Source organism: Canis lupus, chromosome 37 (assembly GCF_011100685.1).
Source record: "Canis lupus familiaris isolate Mischka breed German Shepherd chromosome 37, alternate assembly UU_Cfam_GSD_1.0, whole genome shotgun sequence".
Classification (NCBI taxonomy): domain Eukaryota; kingdom Metazoa; phylum Chordata; class Mammalia; order Carnivora; family Canidae; genus Canis; species Canis lupus.
Window position 1 is genome coordinate 14,026,374 of NC_049258.1, and position 14,547 is coordinate 14,040,920.

The 14,547-nt window shown below is 38.9% G+C and overlaps 1 protein-coding gene and 1 non-coding gene across 4 annotated transcripts in view; one reads left to right on the forward strand and one right to left on the reverse strand.

Moving 5' to 3' along the window:
* PARD3B (par-3 family cell polarity regulator beta) overlaps positions 1-14,547 on the forward strand; it is a 980,882-nt gene that overhangs the window by 915,331 nt on the left and 51,004 nt on the right. For all 3 annotated transcript variants that reach the window (XM_038585495.1, XM_038585493.1, XM_038585494.1), the window contains one exon: positions 11,687-11,766. In XM_038585495.1, the coding sequence (XP_038441423.1) occupies positions 11,687-11,766 (80 nt within the window). The remainder of the gene's footprint in view (positions 1-11,686; positions 11,767-14,547) is intronic.
* Positions 5,954-6,104, reverse strand: LOC119867990. The gene has a single exon (XR_005385482.1). It is a non-coding gene; the product is annotated as a small nucleolar RNA SNORA62/SNORA6 family (small nucleolar RNA).

The following is a 14,547-nucleotide window of genomic DNA, read 5'->3' on the forward strand; positions in this document are numbered from 1 at the left end:
AAAAAAATGGCTACCCATTATGGAAGTTGATTCTTTCTGTTAAGTGCCACTGAGTAGATGTGTGAGACTTCTGTTTTATTGCCTCAGTAAATATTCATGAACAAGGTGATATGTCAGGCTTTGAGAATGCAGAGGCTCTAGAAAGAGAAATTGCCCCAACTCCAATGAAGCTCATCTTTTGTAAACCAAATTAATAGACTGACACCATGCATGGATACTGAAAAAAAAAGTATATTATACAGCCTGTTCTTGTTTATAAAACATAATTTTGTACTAAAAATTGCTTTGGGTGTAGCAAAAGTTAACATATAGGCACATAACAGCGCCTCCACCTCTATGAAATAACTATTGCCAGGCAATTGGAGTTCAGTGGTATGGTTATGATGACCATAAACACATGCAAAATACTTGTAGACAGTCATAATTTCACGTATCCTATCCCACTGCCACTATAAGCCCATCTGAACATTCAAGTCTTTGTCTCCAATCTTTGTTTAGGAAATAGAGCTACAGTAACTGGGATGATCTCTGCCAACGTGTGAGGCAGCATTGAAAGTGAGACTGAGTTGAGATCTTGGCCTTGCCACCGTATGAACCTTTGGCAAGTTGCTTTAACTTTATCTGAACTCACCTTTTGTGGAAAGTGAGGCAGAAATGGAGAAAATGGAGAAGATACATTAATTATAGCTCATGATACTGATTGCACAGTGTCTCAGAAAGGTTCCATGCTGAACATGAAGTCTGCTTGAGATTCTCTCTCCCTCTCCCTCTACCCCTCCCTCTGTTCATGTACTCTTTAAATAAATAAATAAAATCTTTTAAAAATAAAAATAAAACAGCAGAGGCATAAATCACTCACATATTACTTCCAAGAAACAAGTCAAAACCAAATTCAATACTGTATGCTAGCATCTGGTATTGATATTACTAACTGAAACACCACTAAATTGTTGTTTACTCTGTTCCTGGAAAATACAGGGAAACAGATTTATTAAGGAATGCTTTTCCCAATACCTTTTCTTCCTTCTTTTCATCAGAAATTGTCTTCTCTCAAGTAAAAGTTTATATTTCAGCCAGTGTTGCAATATCTCTATTTGTAGGTAGACAGATGGGGAAAGGAAATGAGATGGTGTCTGGCTCTTTAATTAAAGATGCAGAGCCAGGGTTTGTTCTTCATGCTCACTGGCAAGACACATATGCACATGTGCACACACATGCACACATACATACAGACACATTCAAAGTGCATCTGATAGATGAAGCCAAATTTGTAAAATTGTATCCATAATCATAGTTTCTATGGTAACTGTATCTTAGGCCCAGGCACAAACAGAGCTGGGCAGGAGATGTCTGATTTTATTTTCTCTGAAGACAATCAGAAGAGAGATAATTCAGATTATCAAGATGCCATGGCCCAGTATACATATGGCTAGTCCTTAGGTCATGCTAGCATAAGATTTAATGCTGAAATCCCAATAAATGTGTTATAATTTTATAATGTTGCAGATTACTTTGCTATCTTTGTCACTCAGCTTTAAAATAATTATGTTACAGACATATAGTTATCATATTAATGAGGTGTAAGTGGTTAACATAATGTGGCAACTGTATGCAAGATAACTTTTACAAATGTGCATAAGTTAGAAGGGACCTTAAGGATTTATTTTCACTCAGATGTTTTCCAAGGGAGGAAAATATAGGCACAGAATGGTTAAAAGGCTTCCCCAAGAGTTATTTTTAAAATATTTTTATTTGCTGTATTTTCTAAACTAGCAGATGTTCTAAACTAGTCTATAAACTGAATACCCAGTTATTTGACAAAATTACTGAAATTAAATTAGAGAAAATAAACACTTCAGAAATAATGGTTTGAAAGAGTGTGTGTACTTTTGCTTCTCTAGATAGCATATTTCTAAATATGTATCTCAGCATAATATAGTTCACATTGCCAAAGAGAAATCATTTACAACCTATTTTGATTAGTTTCTTTTTGTTTAAATGAAGTATGGTGAGTTTCGCTCCAAATATGTAACATTTCAGCAGAGTGTCTTCATATTAGAGGATGCTCAAAGACAAGTTCCTAACTTTTTTAGATATTTTCATCATGTGTATTCCTTCAAAAGTCTTTAAGCCAGACCTATAGTTAAGTAAGAGGAATGTAATTAAAAGAAAGCTTCTGGAAACTGCTCAAAAATATCTGTCATGTTACCAACTTGAAATGAAAGGCGTATTTCCTAAAATGGCATCCAAATTTTTATACTTTGCATCTTAATCTTATGATGGGTCTGGCAACATGAAACGTACTTTTGTGTAATGGATCTGACTAGGACCTATTTGTAAATGAGGATGTTGTGTAGAGGTGAATAAGCTGGATTGCAATTTTGTACCACGTTTCCGTCACAGCAGCTTTTAAATTTCCTCAGGAAAATTGACTCAAGGGACTTAAATTACAACATTGGCAAAAATGTGTCCCAACCTGTGGGAACTGGAAAACATGCTAATTTTGAATTGTTTCCACTTTTTATCATCAGACATTTGCAGAAAATCCTGTGTGATTTATTCCTTTATTTGTAATGAATTGTTAAAACATGTTTGAAAGGGCATTAAATCTTCCCCTCTGCCATTAATCTGCAAATGGGAGAAATCGGAGGTTAAATGGCCTCTTTAGTATATTGCTTTGTGAAACTGCTGATTCCAGCAATGCCAGGCTAGAAATACATACTAATTTAAGGAACCCTGAATGTAATCAGCAAGCCCCTTGCTTTTGTAGAGAAAAGACTAATAGCTTTATATTAACAAGGCTCTTAACATCCCAGCCAGCAGTAGGCATTGAGTGAATGAAATTGGGAGAACTCCCATGGCCTAAACCATCTTAATTCAACATTCCTCGTACGCCAAACCCTCCTGATAGGCTGTCATCGGCTGTCATAAGCCAGCCAAACTGGATCGCCACTGCAAGGCACACCAGGCATGAGCCTTTCAAGTTGTTTCTGAATAAGCTCTCTGAAGTTTCTCTTCCTGAGCTTTATTAGTAGAGAAAGATAAATATGCCCCAAATCCAAGCATAAGTTCTATCATTACATTGTTTTGGAAAAGACTAGGTTTCTCTTATGGCTTAAGTTGAAATTATTTCTATCAGATGTATATTTAGGTCATTACATTTAAAAAAAAAAAAAAAACCCTGCATGATACCAAGCGAGATAAAGGGCTTCTTTAAAAAAAATTAATTGGATCAAAGCCGCTGACCTTATTTTTTTATGATGAGGGAAATTACCTAATAAGGAGTGCTGGAAGCAGGAACATTTCTGAGTCTTATTGCGCACAGAGCAAAATGAGAAATGAGCTTATAAATGCTTGTGCCTGTTCTCTTTCCCCTCACTCTCTCCTAAAGTGGCCTGACTTCTTAAGGATCTAACTACAACCTATAATTAGTTTCTCTTTGGCAGTCCTCTATCTGCAGTTTCCTACCCTCAGTTCACAGCTATTTGTAAAAATCTTTGTACCCAACACAATAATCTGTATTGCCACCATTTCTGATTAGGATATAAAAGTTGATCAAGTTATAGGGGGAGATTAGATAAATTATGATTTATCCATAAATGGGATGTTATATAGCTATTAAAATTTATGTTTGTGAAATATTTCTGGTAGCACAGCAAAATGCCAATAATAAATAGTTGGAGAAGAAAACTATATGCCACTAGAATATGTATATATTAAAAATATTAACAGAGGTCATCTTTTGAAGATTTAGGGAGAAAAATCCATTCAATCTGTTTTTTTTTAAATAATGGAAGACAAATTTATTCCCATCGTTTCTATTAACTAGCACTGTGTCCCTGAGGAAAAGGACTTTTTCTCATCTCTATGTTTTATTAGAGTTCATAGCACATGACTATGTGTCTACTTAAGAGACACTAACAAATGTTTATTTACTTAGAAGTATTAATCTGATTTTCTCAGCATGATAGAATAAGGCAATAAGCATTTGTTTTGGGGTCTTTTTTTTGGGGGGTTGCTTTTAGGGGGAAAGTGATAAAGATTTTCAATACCCTGGAGTCCTGCTTTCTCTCCCTATCAATCCACAGAAATCATTCTCAATAAACACCAATCACCATCTCATTTCCAATTCCCACCTACACTTCCGCAGAACTTATGTTAGTCACTGTTCAGTGACAGAGAATAATATCCACTCAAGCTAGTTTAAGCAAGAACAAATTTATTGCACCAAAATAATGGGCTTACAGAATCTTAAGGACAATCTAAAGGAATATAATCTTAGCTAAGATTTCAGGACTGATTTCTCAAGCCACACCACAGAACCAGGCTACCAAGGGAGCTGCTGCCACTTCTAAGAAAGCTTTTGGCTCCAGAGCCATATAATAATGCCTGTATCAGGAATCACCATAATTAAGAAAGCCACAATCAGGAAGCCACCTTTAGTGATGCTAACTCCAAAGCTAAGTACAAAAGCTAGACTCCACCCCAGAAACTTGAATGACACATCTGCTAAAACTGCTGAGGAAACCCAACAAAGCTTTAATTATCAGAATAACCAGTGGAAGTGTAGCTACTTCAATAGCCCAACTTAAATCATACTAGTAAACTGACCACAAGGGCATTGTGGGAAAGGCAGATTTTGCTTTCCAAGCCCTGTAGTTCAGGTTGACACTCTGCAAGGAGGGAGGTTCGGGTAAAACACTTCAACATATATTGACCACAGACCTTTTCTTACTGCAGTTCTTGACTGCTTTTGACACTATTGGCCACACCTTCATTCACGGAATGCTTTTCTTTTGATTTCTGTAACCCTCTCTCCTACTTCTCTTCCAGTCAAACTGCTGTTCTAGACCTTGTCAGATTTCCTCCTGGGTTCAACTTGTGTTTTTCTGCCCCTTAAATGACAGTGATCCTAGGAATATTATTGGTATTCTTCTCTGTTTTCATTGCATGTCTTTTCTTCTGTTCTGTGTCTACAGATTCTTCCTGGGCATTCTAATCTTTCCCAAGGTTTTTGGTACCATCTATAGGCTGAATCCCAATTCTCCATCTCTAGTCCAGGTTTCAACATTGCAAACTTTAACACTCAACTGCCTATCAGACATCACCGTCAGATGTCCCATTCAAGCTCACTATATCTAAGTATCCCCTCCTCCCATCCCTACCCTTGCCACTAAATCTATTCCTCCCTCATTCCCATCTTGGCAGTGGTTACCAAGCCCGTCTAGTTGTTAAGCTCAGAAAATCGTGCATTATTCCAGACACATCCTTCCTATTAATCCTTAGTCAGTTATTGAACCTGTGCCCCTTAACATTCTTATAGCACTCCCTTGCCTTTATATTTTTTTCTTTTAAAAAAAAAAACTTTATTTTACATCAACCCTATTTCCATTTTGTTTGCCATTGTGGAAAAGCAGCTTAAGAGCACTCAGTGGTTGTCCCAAGTCATGCAGTGGCCTGAACAGTGGGAGCTCCAGACGTGGTAGGCTGAGCTCTCCAGTCTTCAGTAGGAAACTCTGAATAGGCACAGAGGGCACCTGCACGCCTTCAGACCAGTCTGCGTTTTCAGGTTGAGTAGCAGTGAAGTCAAGAGATGGAGCAGTCCATTTACCCTGAAATTCCTCCTTGGGCACAGCCTTTTCAGCAGTGGCCTGCTCTTCCTTTCCAGTTTCTTCAGGATCTCTGTAGAACTGGAGATCAGGCAAGACGTCCCATGGGTGTTCACAGGAAATGGTGCTGTGCCTTGCAGAACTTCCTGGGCCAGCATCCACCACATCAGACCCACTGAGTGACTCCCTTTTAGCAGGATTAATCAAGTTTTTCTGAAAACAGAAAGGCCCAGTAATACCTGAGAGGCCCACGCAGTTAAGAAATATGGAGAAAAGCAGAAGAAAACACAGGCCATTTTAAAATGTTTCTGTTTTCCCTTAAAGCTCTGACACATTTGAATTATACTTGTGGCAAGAATTACTGTAGAACTCTACTCATTGGGCCAGAGATTCTTGTGCTATCAGTGAAATACTTACCCTCATGTAGCACACTACCTACACTTCTGAGTTCATTGGCCAGCCAGTGGCCTCCACTCTAAGCTAACAATGTGTGAGCCTTTATCCTTTGGTATATTCCCTAGGTTAGGTCTTAATCATCTCAGGCTCAAACTATCACTGAAACCTCCACACTATGGCAAGAATAATCTCCCTAACCTGTAAATATGTCCCGTCACTTATCAAGTAGTCATTCTCAATGACTTTACCATCACCTAAGTTCCTTGGCATGGCATATGAGCTCCTCCAAGATATGGCCCATGGCTGTATCTCCAGATATTGGACTCTGGGGTCAGACATACCTGATCTTTGTCTCAGATTTTCCATGCACTAGCTATATGAGCGTCTACTTAGTATTACCATTTGAAAAATGGGGCAACCAGTGGGGTTATTGGGGAAGATTGACTAGACTGATTAAATAAAACATATAGCATTTTGCTTGACAAACAGTAAGTACCAGATAACTGTTAAATTGTAGTAGTGATCAAAGAAAAAACATAAATGGAGGGATAGTTCATATTCATGAATAGAAAGACTTAATATTGTCAAGATGTCAGTTCTTCCCAACTTGATCTATATATTCAATGTGCTCCTTACCAAAATCCTAGCAAGTTATTTTCTTGATTCTAAAGAGTCTCAACAAACTGGTTCTAAAGTTTATATGGACAAGGAAAAGACCTAGAATAGCCTACATAATACTGAAGGAATACAAAGTTGGAGGACTGACACTACCCAACTTCAAGACTTATTATAAAGCTATAGTAATCAAGACAGTGTGATATTGATGAAAGAATAGACAAATAGATCAATAAAGCAGAATAGAGAACCAGAAATAGGCCCAAATAAATATTTATTGTGGTCTTTGACAAAGGTATACAGATGATACAATGGAGCAAATATAGTCTTTTCAACAAATGGTGCTGGAACAACTAGACATCCAACATACAAAAAAAAGGAATCTAGACACAGACTTTATACACAGACTTTATACCCTTTACAAAAATTAACTCAACATGAATCACCAACCCAAATTTAGAATGCAAAACTATAAAACTACTAGAAGATTACATAGGAGAAAACAAAGCTAGATGATCGTGGGTTTGGTAATGACTTTTTAGATATGACACCAAAGGCAAGATCCATGAAAGAAAGAATTGGTAACCTGGACTTCACTAAAATTAAAAAGTTCTGCTCTGCAATAAAAACTGTCAAGAGAATGAAAAGATAAGACACAGACTGGAAGAAAATGTTTACAAAAGACACATATGACAAAGAACTGTAAACTAAAACTACAAAAAACTCTTAAAACCTCACAATAAGGAATGAAACAAATCAATTAAAATATGGCCCAAAGACACCTTAACAGACATCCCATCAAAGAAGATATCCAGATGGTAAATAAGCATATGAAAAGATGCTCTACATCATATGTCATCGGGAAAATATAAATTAAAATAACAATGAGTTATCACCGCACACCCATTAGAATGGACAAAATCTGGAACACTGACAACCCCAAATGTTGGTGAGGATGTGGAGCAACATGAACTCTCATTCATCACTAGTGGGAATCCAAAATGATACCACCACTTTAGAAGATAGTTTAGCAGTTTCTTACCCGACTAAACATATTCTGAACATACAACCCAAGAACTGCACTATTTGGTATTTACAAAAATTGAAAATGTATCTTCACACAAAAATCTGCACACAATGTTTATAGTTGCTTTATTTATTATTATTGCCAAGCCTTGGAAGTCACTAAGATGTCCTTTAGTAGATGAATGGATAAATAATCTGTGGTACATCCAGACAATATAAAATTATTTAGCACTAAGGAGAAATGAGTTATCAAGCATGAAAAGACATGGATGGAACTTAAATACATATTACTAAGTGAAAGAAAACAATATAAAAAGGCTATAGACTGTAAGATTCCAACTACATGACATTCTGGAAAAGGCAAAACTTTGGCAACAGCAACCCATGGTTGCCATGGGTTTGGGGAGAGGGAAGAATGAGTGGGCAGAGCATAGAGAATTTTTAGGGCAGTGAAAATATTCTTTATGATATCATAATGATGGACACATGTCATACATTGTTCAAACCCAAGAGACTGTACAACCCCAATAGTGAGTCCTAATATAAACTCTAGACTGTGGATGATGATTTGTCAATATAAGTTCATCAATTGTAACAAATGTAGCACATGGTGAGGAGGGTGGTAATGGCGGAGTCTGTGCATGTGTGGGGCAGCGGGATCTGAACTCTACATTTCTCTCACTTTTGCTGTGAAACTAAAAGTGCTCTAAAAGCACGTAGTAGTAGTGGCAATAGCAGTTATAGCTGTAATAGTAGTAGTGGTGTTGTTATTACTATATCCTCTTCCCTAATGGGCTCTGTTTCTTCCTTTACCAAAATCTTGACTTTCCCTGAAGACACAGTGCTTTTTCTCTTCTAAATGCCTCCATGTTGTTTCATTTTTGCTCTCTCTGCTCAGAATGTCTTCTCCTGCTGCTCCTACCTTCTCCCCCACTAAAACTTCTCCTCATTCATATTCAGGTTTCAGATGAAGCTTCAACACCCATATGAAGCTGTCTTCAACTCCGCCAGGTGGACTTTGCTATCTGTTTCTTCAGACTCCTACTACCTCCTTTCTCATACTGACACTCTAGCAGTGATCTCATTGTACTGTAATCATTTGCAGACCTGTCTCCTCTATATTCAAAGAATGAAGAAATCCAGCCCTTATTCATTCCTTTAAATATAGTGCCTAGCATGGCATTGGGATATGGTAGCTGCTCAGTAATCCCTGGTTCAAAGATTGTTCAGATTGTTAAAGATGTTGTCATGTTTATAGAGAAGCATGGTATATAGATATAGATACAATATAAATATAATAAATATATACACAATTGGTGAATGAGAGAATAATTTTCAATACAGAAACACGCCACCCATCTTTGCTACTTCTGTGAAGTTTTTCCTGACACCTTCTGGTGTCACCTGGGCCATTGTTAGTAATGTCCTGAATGGCATTGGAACATACATTGTCCTACATCATTCTTTAATTATTTCACTTCTGATGCTTGTTTTTCCAATGAGACTAAAGCTCCCTTAAGATAAGGATCATCCTACATTTCATAAAATCTCTTATGCTGGTAACTCACCAGAAGATGAGGCACATGGGTGCTGAGACCCCAGAATGTGGACAGCCACCATTAGGCTAGGCCAGTTCTGGTAACAGTGCTAAAAGGATTAACTTGGAGTTTTGTGGCCAAAAGAAAAAAACTACTTTTTTTTTTTTTTTAAGATTTTATTTATTTATTCATGAGAGACACAGAGAGAGAAAGGCAGAGACATAGGCAGAGGGAGATGCAGGCTCCATGCAGGGAGCCGGATGCAGGACTCAATCCCTGGGCCAAAGGCAGGTGCCAAACCGCTGAGCCATCCAGGGATCCTGAAAAAGATTACTTGTAAATGTCTAAAGCCATACTAGGGGACAGCCCCGGTGGCTTAGCAGTTTAGCACCACCTACAGCCCAGGGTGTGATCCTGGAAACCTGGGATGGAGTCCCACATCGGGCTCCCTGTATGGAGCCTGCTTCTCCCTCTGCCTATGTCTCTGCCTTTCTCTCTCTCTCTCTCTCTCTCTTTCATGAGTAAATAAATAAAATCTTAAATAAATAAAGCCATACTAGGGATGCATAAGCACAATGTTCTCCACCAACCACAATTAAATAACCTTCAGCATAGTTCTGGTATTCGAGCTAATTCTTCCTACATAAAAAAAAAGTTTAAGAACAAAACCTTAGTTAGAAGTGGCTGAGGACAATAATTGTATCCTTCGCTTCTGCTTTTTCTATACCATTTATTTATCCCGTTTGTCTGATACCACCCTTGTTTCTGATCTTTGTTAGAAAAGTCAGTGGTTTAAATCAGGACTTGTATCCTAACGCTTGTAGTCGCTTGTGAGTTTGTATGTGCAGTCTTCATCCCTACCTTTGTAATTCACTGGGCTATTGCCCTTTCTTATAACTCCAGCCACTCCTCTTCCATGTATTGGTGAAATATAGAGAGGTTTTTCAGGATACATTCTGATGAGCCTTCAGTAATAACTGGACACCAGGAATAGTCTTTCTTACTCTAAATAAGTGTATATATTTGTTTTGCAACAACTTCCACAGTACATCCTCCCTACACATGTCACCCAAGCTAGGATGGTGGTTTTATAGAGAGCTAGAACTTTTGGCAAGAAGAAAATAACTTGCACATCGAGTACTACCTAGAAAAATTTCCCCTACTGACTTGACACCTTTACTTCCCGTGCTTACTAGCAAATTCTCTCTTCCCCCCTTATAATGTCCAGGTGTTCTGTTTGCCCCCTCCATGCCCATTATGTGATGGCCAGCCCAGCCTAAGAGCCAAAACATAAATGATCCACAAACCCACCTGTGTTGACATGAACAGGTCATTACCTGTTGATGTAATTGATAAGTCAACAAGTACTTTTAAATACCTGGATGTGTTCATCCTGTTTTTGATTGCTATGAGAGCTGCAGAAGCACTATGTATACAGTTTTTACAGTTACAGAACTAGCACACTTTATTGAGAACATACTGGGGCCACGCACTGCTCTTCAGAGTCTCAGAGGCTGATGGAAGAGACCCGAAGAGAGGTCAACATGGGAAGCACAAAGGAAGGGAAAAAAATAATAAAGATCAACCCTAGCTAGAAAAGAGGTCCTGACTTCTCTGTGGTAGTTGCCAGGGGAGGGAATTAAGTGAGGTTTGGGTAAGGGAGGGCTTCATGGAAGCTCTGGAGTAGACAGTAACTTGTCACCAACCCCTGTTAGTAAAGAAAGGTTTGGAAAAGGTACTTTTCAAAAATATGGCCCTGGGAAGCCTAGGTGGTTCATTCGATTGGGTGTCTGCCTTCGGCCTCAGGTTGGGATCCTGGGATCAAGCCCCACATTGGGCTCCCTGCTCTGCTTCTCCCTCTGCCCCTCCCCCACTTGTGCTCTCTCACACACATGCACTCACACTTTCTCTCTCAAATAAATAAAATTTCAAAGAAACACAAAAATACGGTCCTTGTCTTAGGCAACAGGAACTTAGGAGACATGATAACTAAATGTAATAGGGGATCCCAAAACAGGAAAGTGGTTGGATAAAAATCCAAGTCAACTGTGAGCTTTCGTTAACAATAATGTGTCAGTATTGATTCATTAATTGTAAGAAACATACCACACTAGTGTGTGATGTTAGTAATAGGGAAACTGAGTTCCGGAAACCCTGTACTGTTTCTCAGATTTTTTATAAGTCTCAAACTGTTCTAAAAACTAAAGCCTATGTAAAGGGGGAAAAAATGGTCTTTCAGCCTACTGAATCTCCCTGGCTTAGTGACAGGAAGGAGTCAGTTTGACAGTGACCCTTTTTGAAAGAAGTGACTTTGTTGTTAAATGCCATGTTTGTGGCTTGATCATCAATTCCAATAGCAATACTGAGATCCTGCTTGCTTTTCCACAGTTGATTTTTGGCAGGCAGCAGCAGCATTTGTGCACTGATTATAATTTTGCAATGCATTGTCAGTAACCAGGGTGTATAATGGATCTTCATCTCTAATTACTTTTCTCTCCACAGGTGTCTGGAAAGGGTCCAGATGGGACTGCACACAATGTCCGCTTTGAGGGGATGGAGAGACAGTACGCATCCTTACCCAGGTAGATCACTCAGGGGTCTCCTCTCACTAGCTTACCTACAAATAAAGTCTTTAGAGAAATCTACATGAAATAGAAATCTGGCTTTGAAATTGGGAATATGTTATAATTTTCCTTACTCCCGTCTGCTACAACCCTCGTGCCATCTTCACAACTGTGCTAATAATTGAAACACTTGTGGGTTATTTTTTAAGAAAAGAAAATAGTATATCATTGCAATTGAACATGTCAGCAAGAATATTGTATACAGAATGGAAATCCTAATCCATTGCTATAAAAATAGTATTGAACATCCTGCACCAAGCTTAGGGACAGTAAAATAGTAAATCCTCTGTCCTAGCAGTTACCTACAAGGAAGGGCAAGCCAACCTTAACCTTGGAGCTTCGTGTGGGTGTTAAAAAGCAGGAGAGAAATGTGAACCTGGGAAGATGTTCTGTGCTTGATTTAGAATCTGACCAGGTTTGCAAGGCAGTCAGCAAATATTGCTGAGAGGCGCAGACACAGTGGGGGAAGGAAAACAATCGCGTGGGAAAAGTTCGCTTGGTGATTCTGGCCTAACACGATCCACTTAGGCTGTAACTAGACACCCCTGAAAATGAGATACAATTCTCAAAGGCTTGTGCTCTTATCTGTGAGATGAAGAATAATTTTGGTCTGCTATCAGTAGCACATGACAAAGAGGAAAACTTTCCAAGATTATGTCTAGTGCAGCTACTATGGGAGTGAAGAGGGAGTGTGAGAAATCTTGAGTTTGGGGGGTAGTGGGGGGACAAACAAAGAAAGGTTAATGCCAGCCAAAAAACTGAAATGTTACGGAATATCTCCTTTTAAGAAGAGGGGAGAGGATCCTAAATAGAGCTTTTTCATCAAAGTGGAATTGTTGAAGTGTTATCCCAGAGGGAGTTACTGTGTTGAGTTTCACACTGGCTATAATTCTGTGTGTGAATCTACAAAAATACCATCCTGGATATTGCAACAGGCATAGCCTAAGTGACCATCTGCTCTTATAAATAGTATGTTGATTTTCAAAAGTAATAAAATCTGAGCTCTAGTAGAGAATCAATTGTTAACACTGATTGGGCAGGATACTCAAACTACAATATTTTAAAAGCTTCCATACAACTGTATCTTATTTATCTCTCTGCTTTCTTTTTTGGTATGTTGTCTCATAGTCTCTTCTCATTCTTGATTTCTTTCCTCTCCTTATTTTTCCCTGGCCTAGTATTTTGTTTTCATTTTTTAAAAAATGGAAGTCATCTCCAAAATTTGTTTTAAATATAACATTTCTGGCTTTCAATGTTGAAATGTATGGAAATTGTGGTAAGGCAGATGGAAAGTAGTATGTTCTTATGAGAGGGAAGAAAAAAAAGAAAAAACTGGATACAGTTTAGTGTCTCCTGGCCAACTTGCACCAGACTGCGGAAATGGATTTTTTTTTTAGTACAAATCAAAAACACAAAAATAACATTGAAAACTCTAAATTTCTCTCATTCATTTTCCATATATCTATTAATTATCTACTCTGTATTGAGCCCTGAGGATATAGAGACTGGAGACACAGTGCCAGTCCATCCCCAGGACTCTACTCTCTCAGACAGGTGGCAGCAAATAAACGTTGTATGACAGTGCAACAAATACTTGGTTTAGTAATTATTAGCAGAAAGTCCTCTGAATTTCCAACTCCTATTTATTTTTGCTAATAAGCCCTGAAATGCTTAATCATGGCTAACTCTCAACAAGCCTATTTTAGGATTAAACATTGCAGAGCGAGTTTTCTGACAAAGGCGATACATTTATGCTGTCTGTGGCTCTAGAGCTATCATCACAATGCATGAGTTGACAAAATCCTGCCAACCCCAAGAATATAAAGTAGTTAGAGGGAAAGCATCTCAGACCAAAAGCAGTTCTGACCAACAGCACTCACACAGATGCATGGTGGTAGGAGTGATTAGCTGCATGAGCAAACAGACCTTGGTGGCTACCTGGCAACCAGAAGTCGCCATGATGGACAATAAATGGTATTCAGACAAATGCACGTGAGGTCCCTGGCACAAGTTTTCAAATGGAGGAGTTCCACCTCAGGTTTCCATCTCAACATCTGAAGAGGGGGTTGCAGGATATCCTCACCAATGTGCTCCAGCCCATGCGGGTACTCCATCTTTACCCAACAAGATGCAGAATGAAGAGGCAGGGGACCCACTTGGCTTTAAGAAGGTATACAGATCCAGCTCTGTGTGCCAGTGACATTTACCCTGGTTTTCTAGTCTTCCCCACCCTGGAGATTTTCCTGTTCTCTTGCCTGAATCACAGCAGCTCCCTGCTCTCTCCCTTTGTCAAGAGAGGAAGGTGAGCACATCTCTGTAGGCACTGGATCCATCCCCTCTTTGTCACAGAGGCAGGGAGCTTTACGATATTTGATATTTATGGAGTTAAATTTTTAATTGAAAATGGGAATAATTCAGGAGTGCCTGGGTGGCTCAGCCAGTTAAATTTTCCCACTCAGTTTCAGCTCGGGTCATGATCTCAGGATCCTGAGATGGACCCCCAAGCCCAGCTCCATGCTCAGCAGGGAGTCTGCTTCTCCCCCCTCTCTCATCCCCTCCTTCTGCCCCTCCCCCTGTTCAAGATCTCTCTCTCTCTCTCTCTCTCTCTTTCTCTCTTTCTCTCTCTTTCTCTCAAATAAATAATTCTTTTAAAACAATAGGAATAATTCTATCTATGGGAAGTTGGTGGCCAACCTTACAGTGAACTAAATGTGCTCCTGGCTGATTTGGTTGCCATGT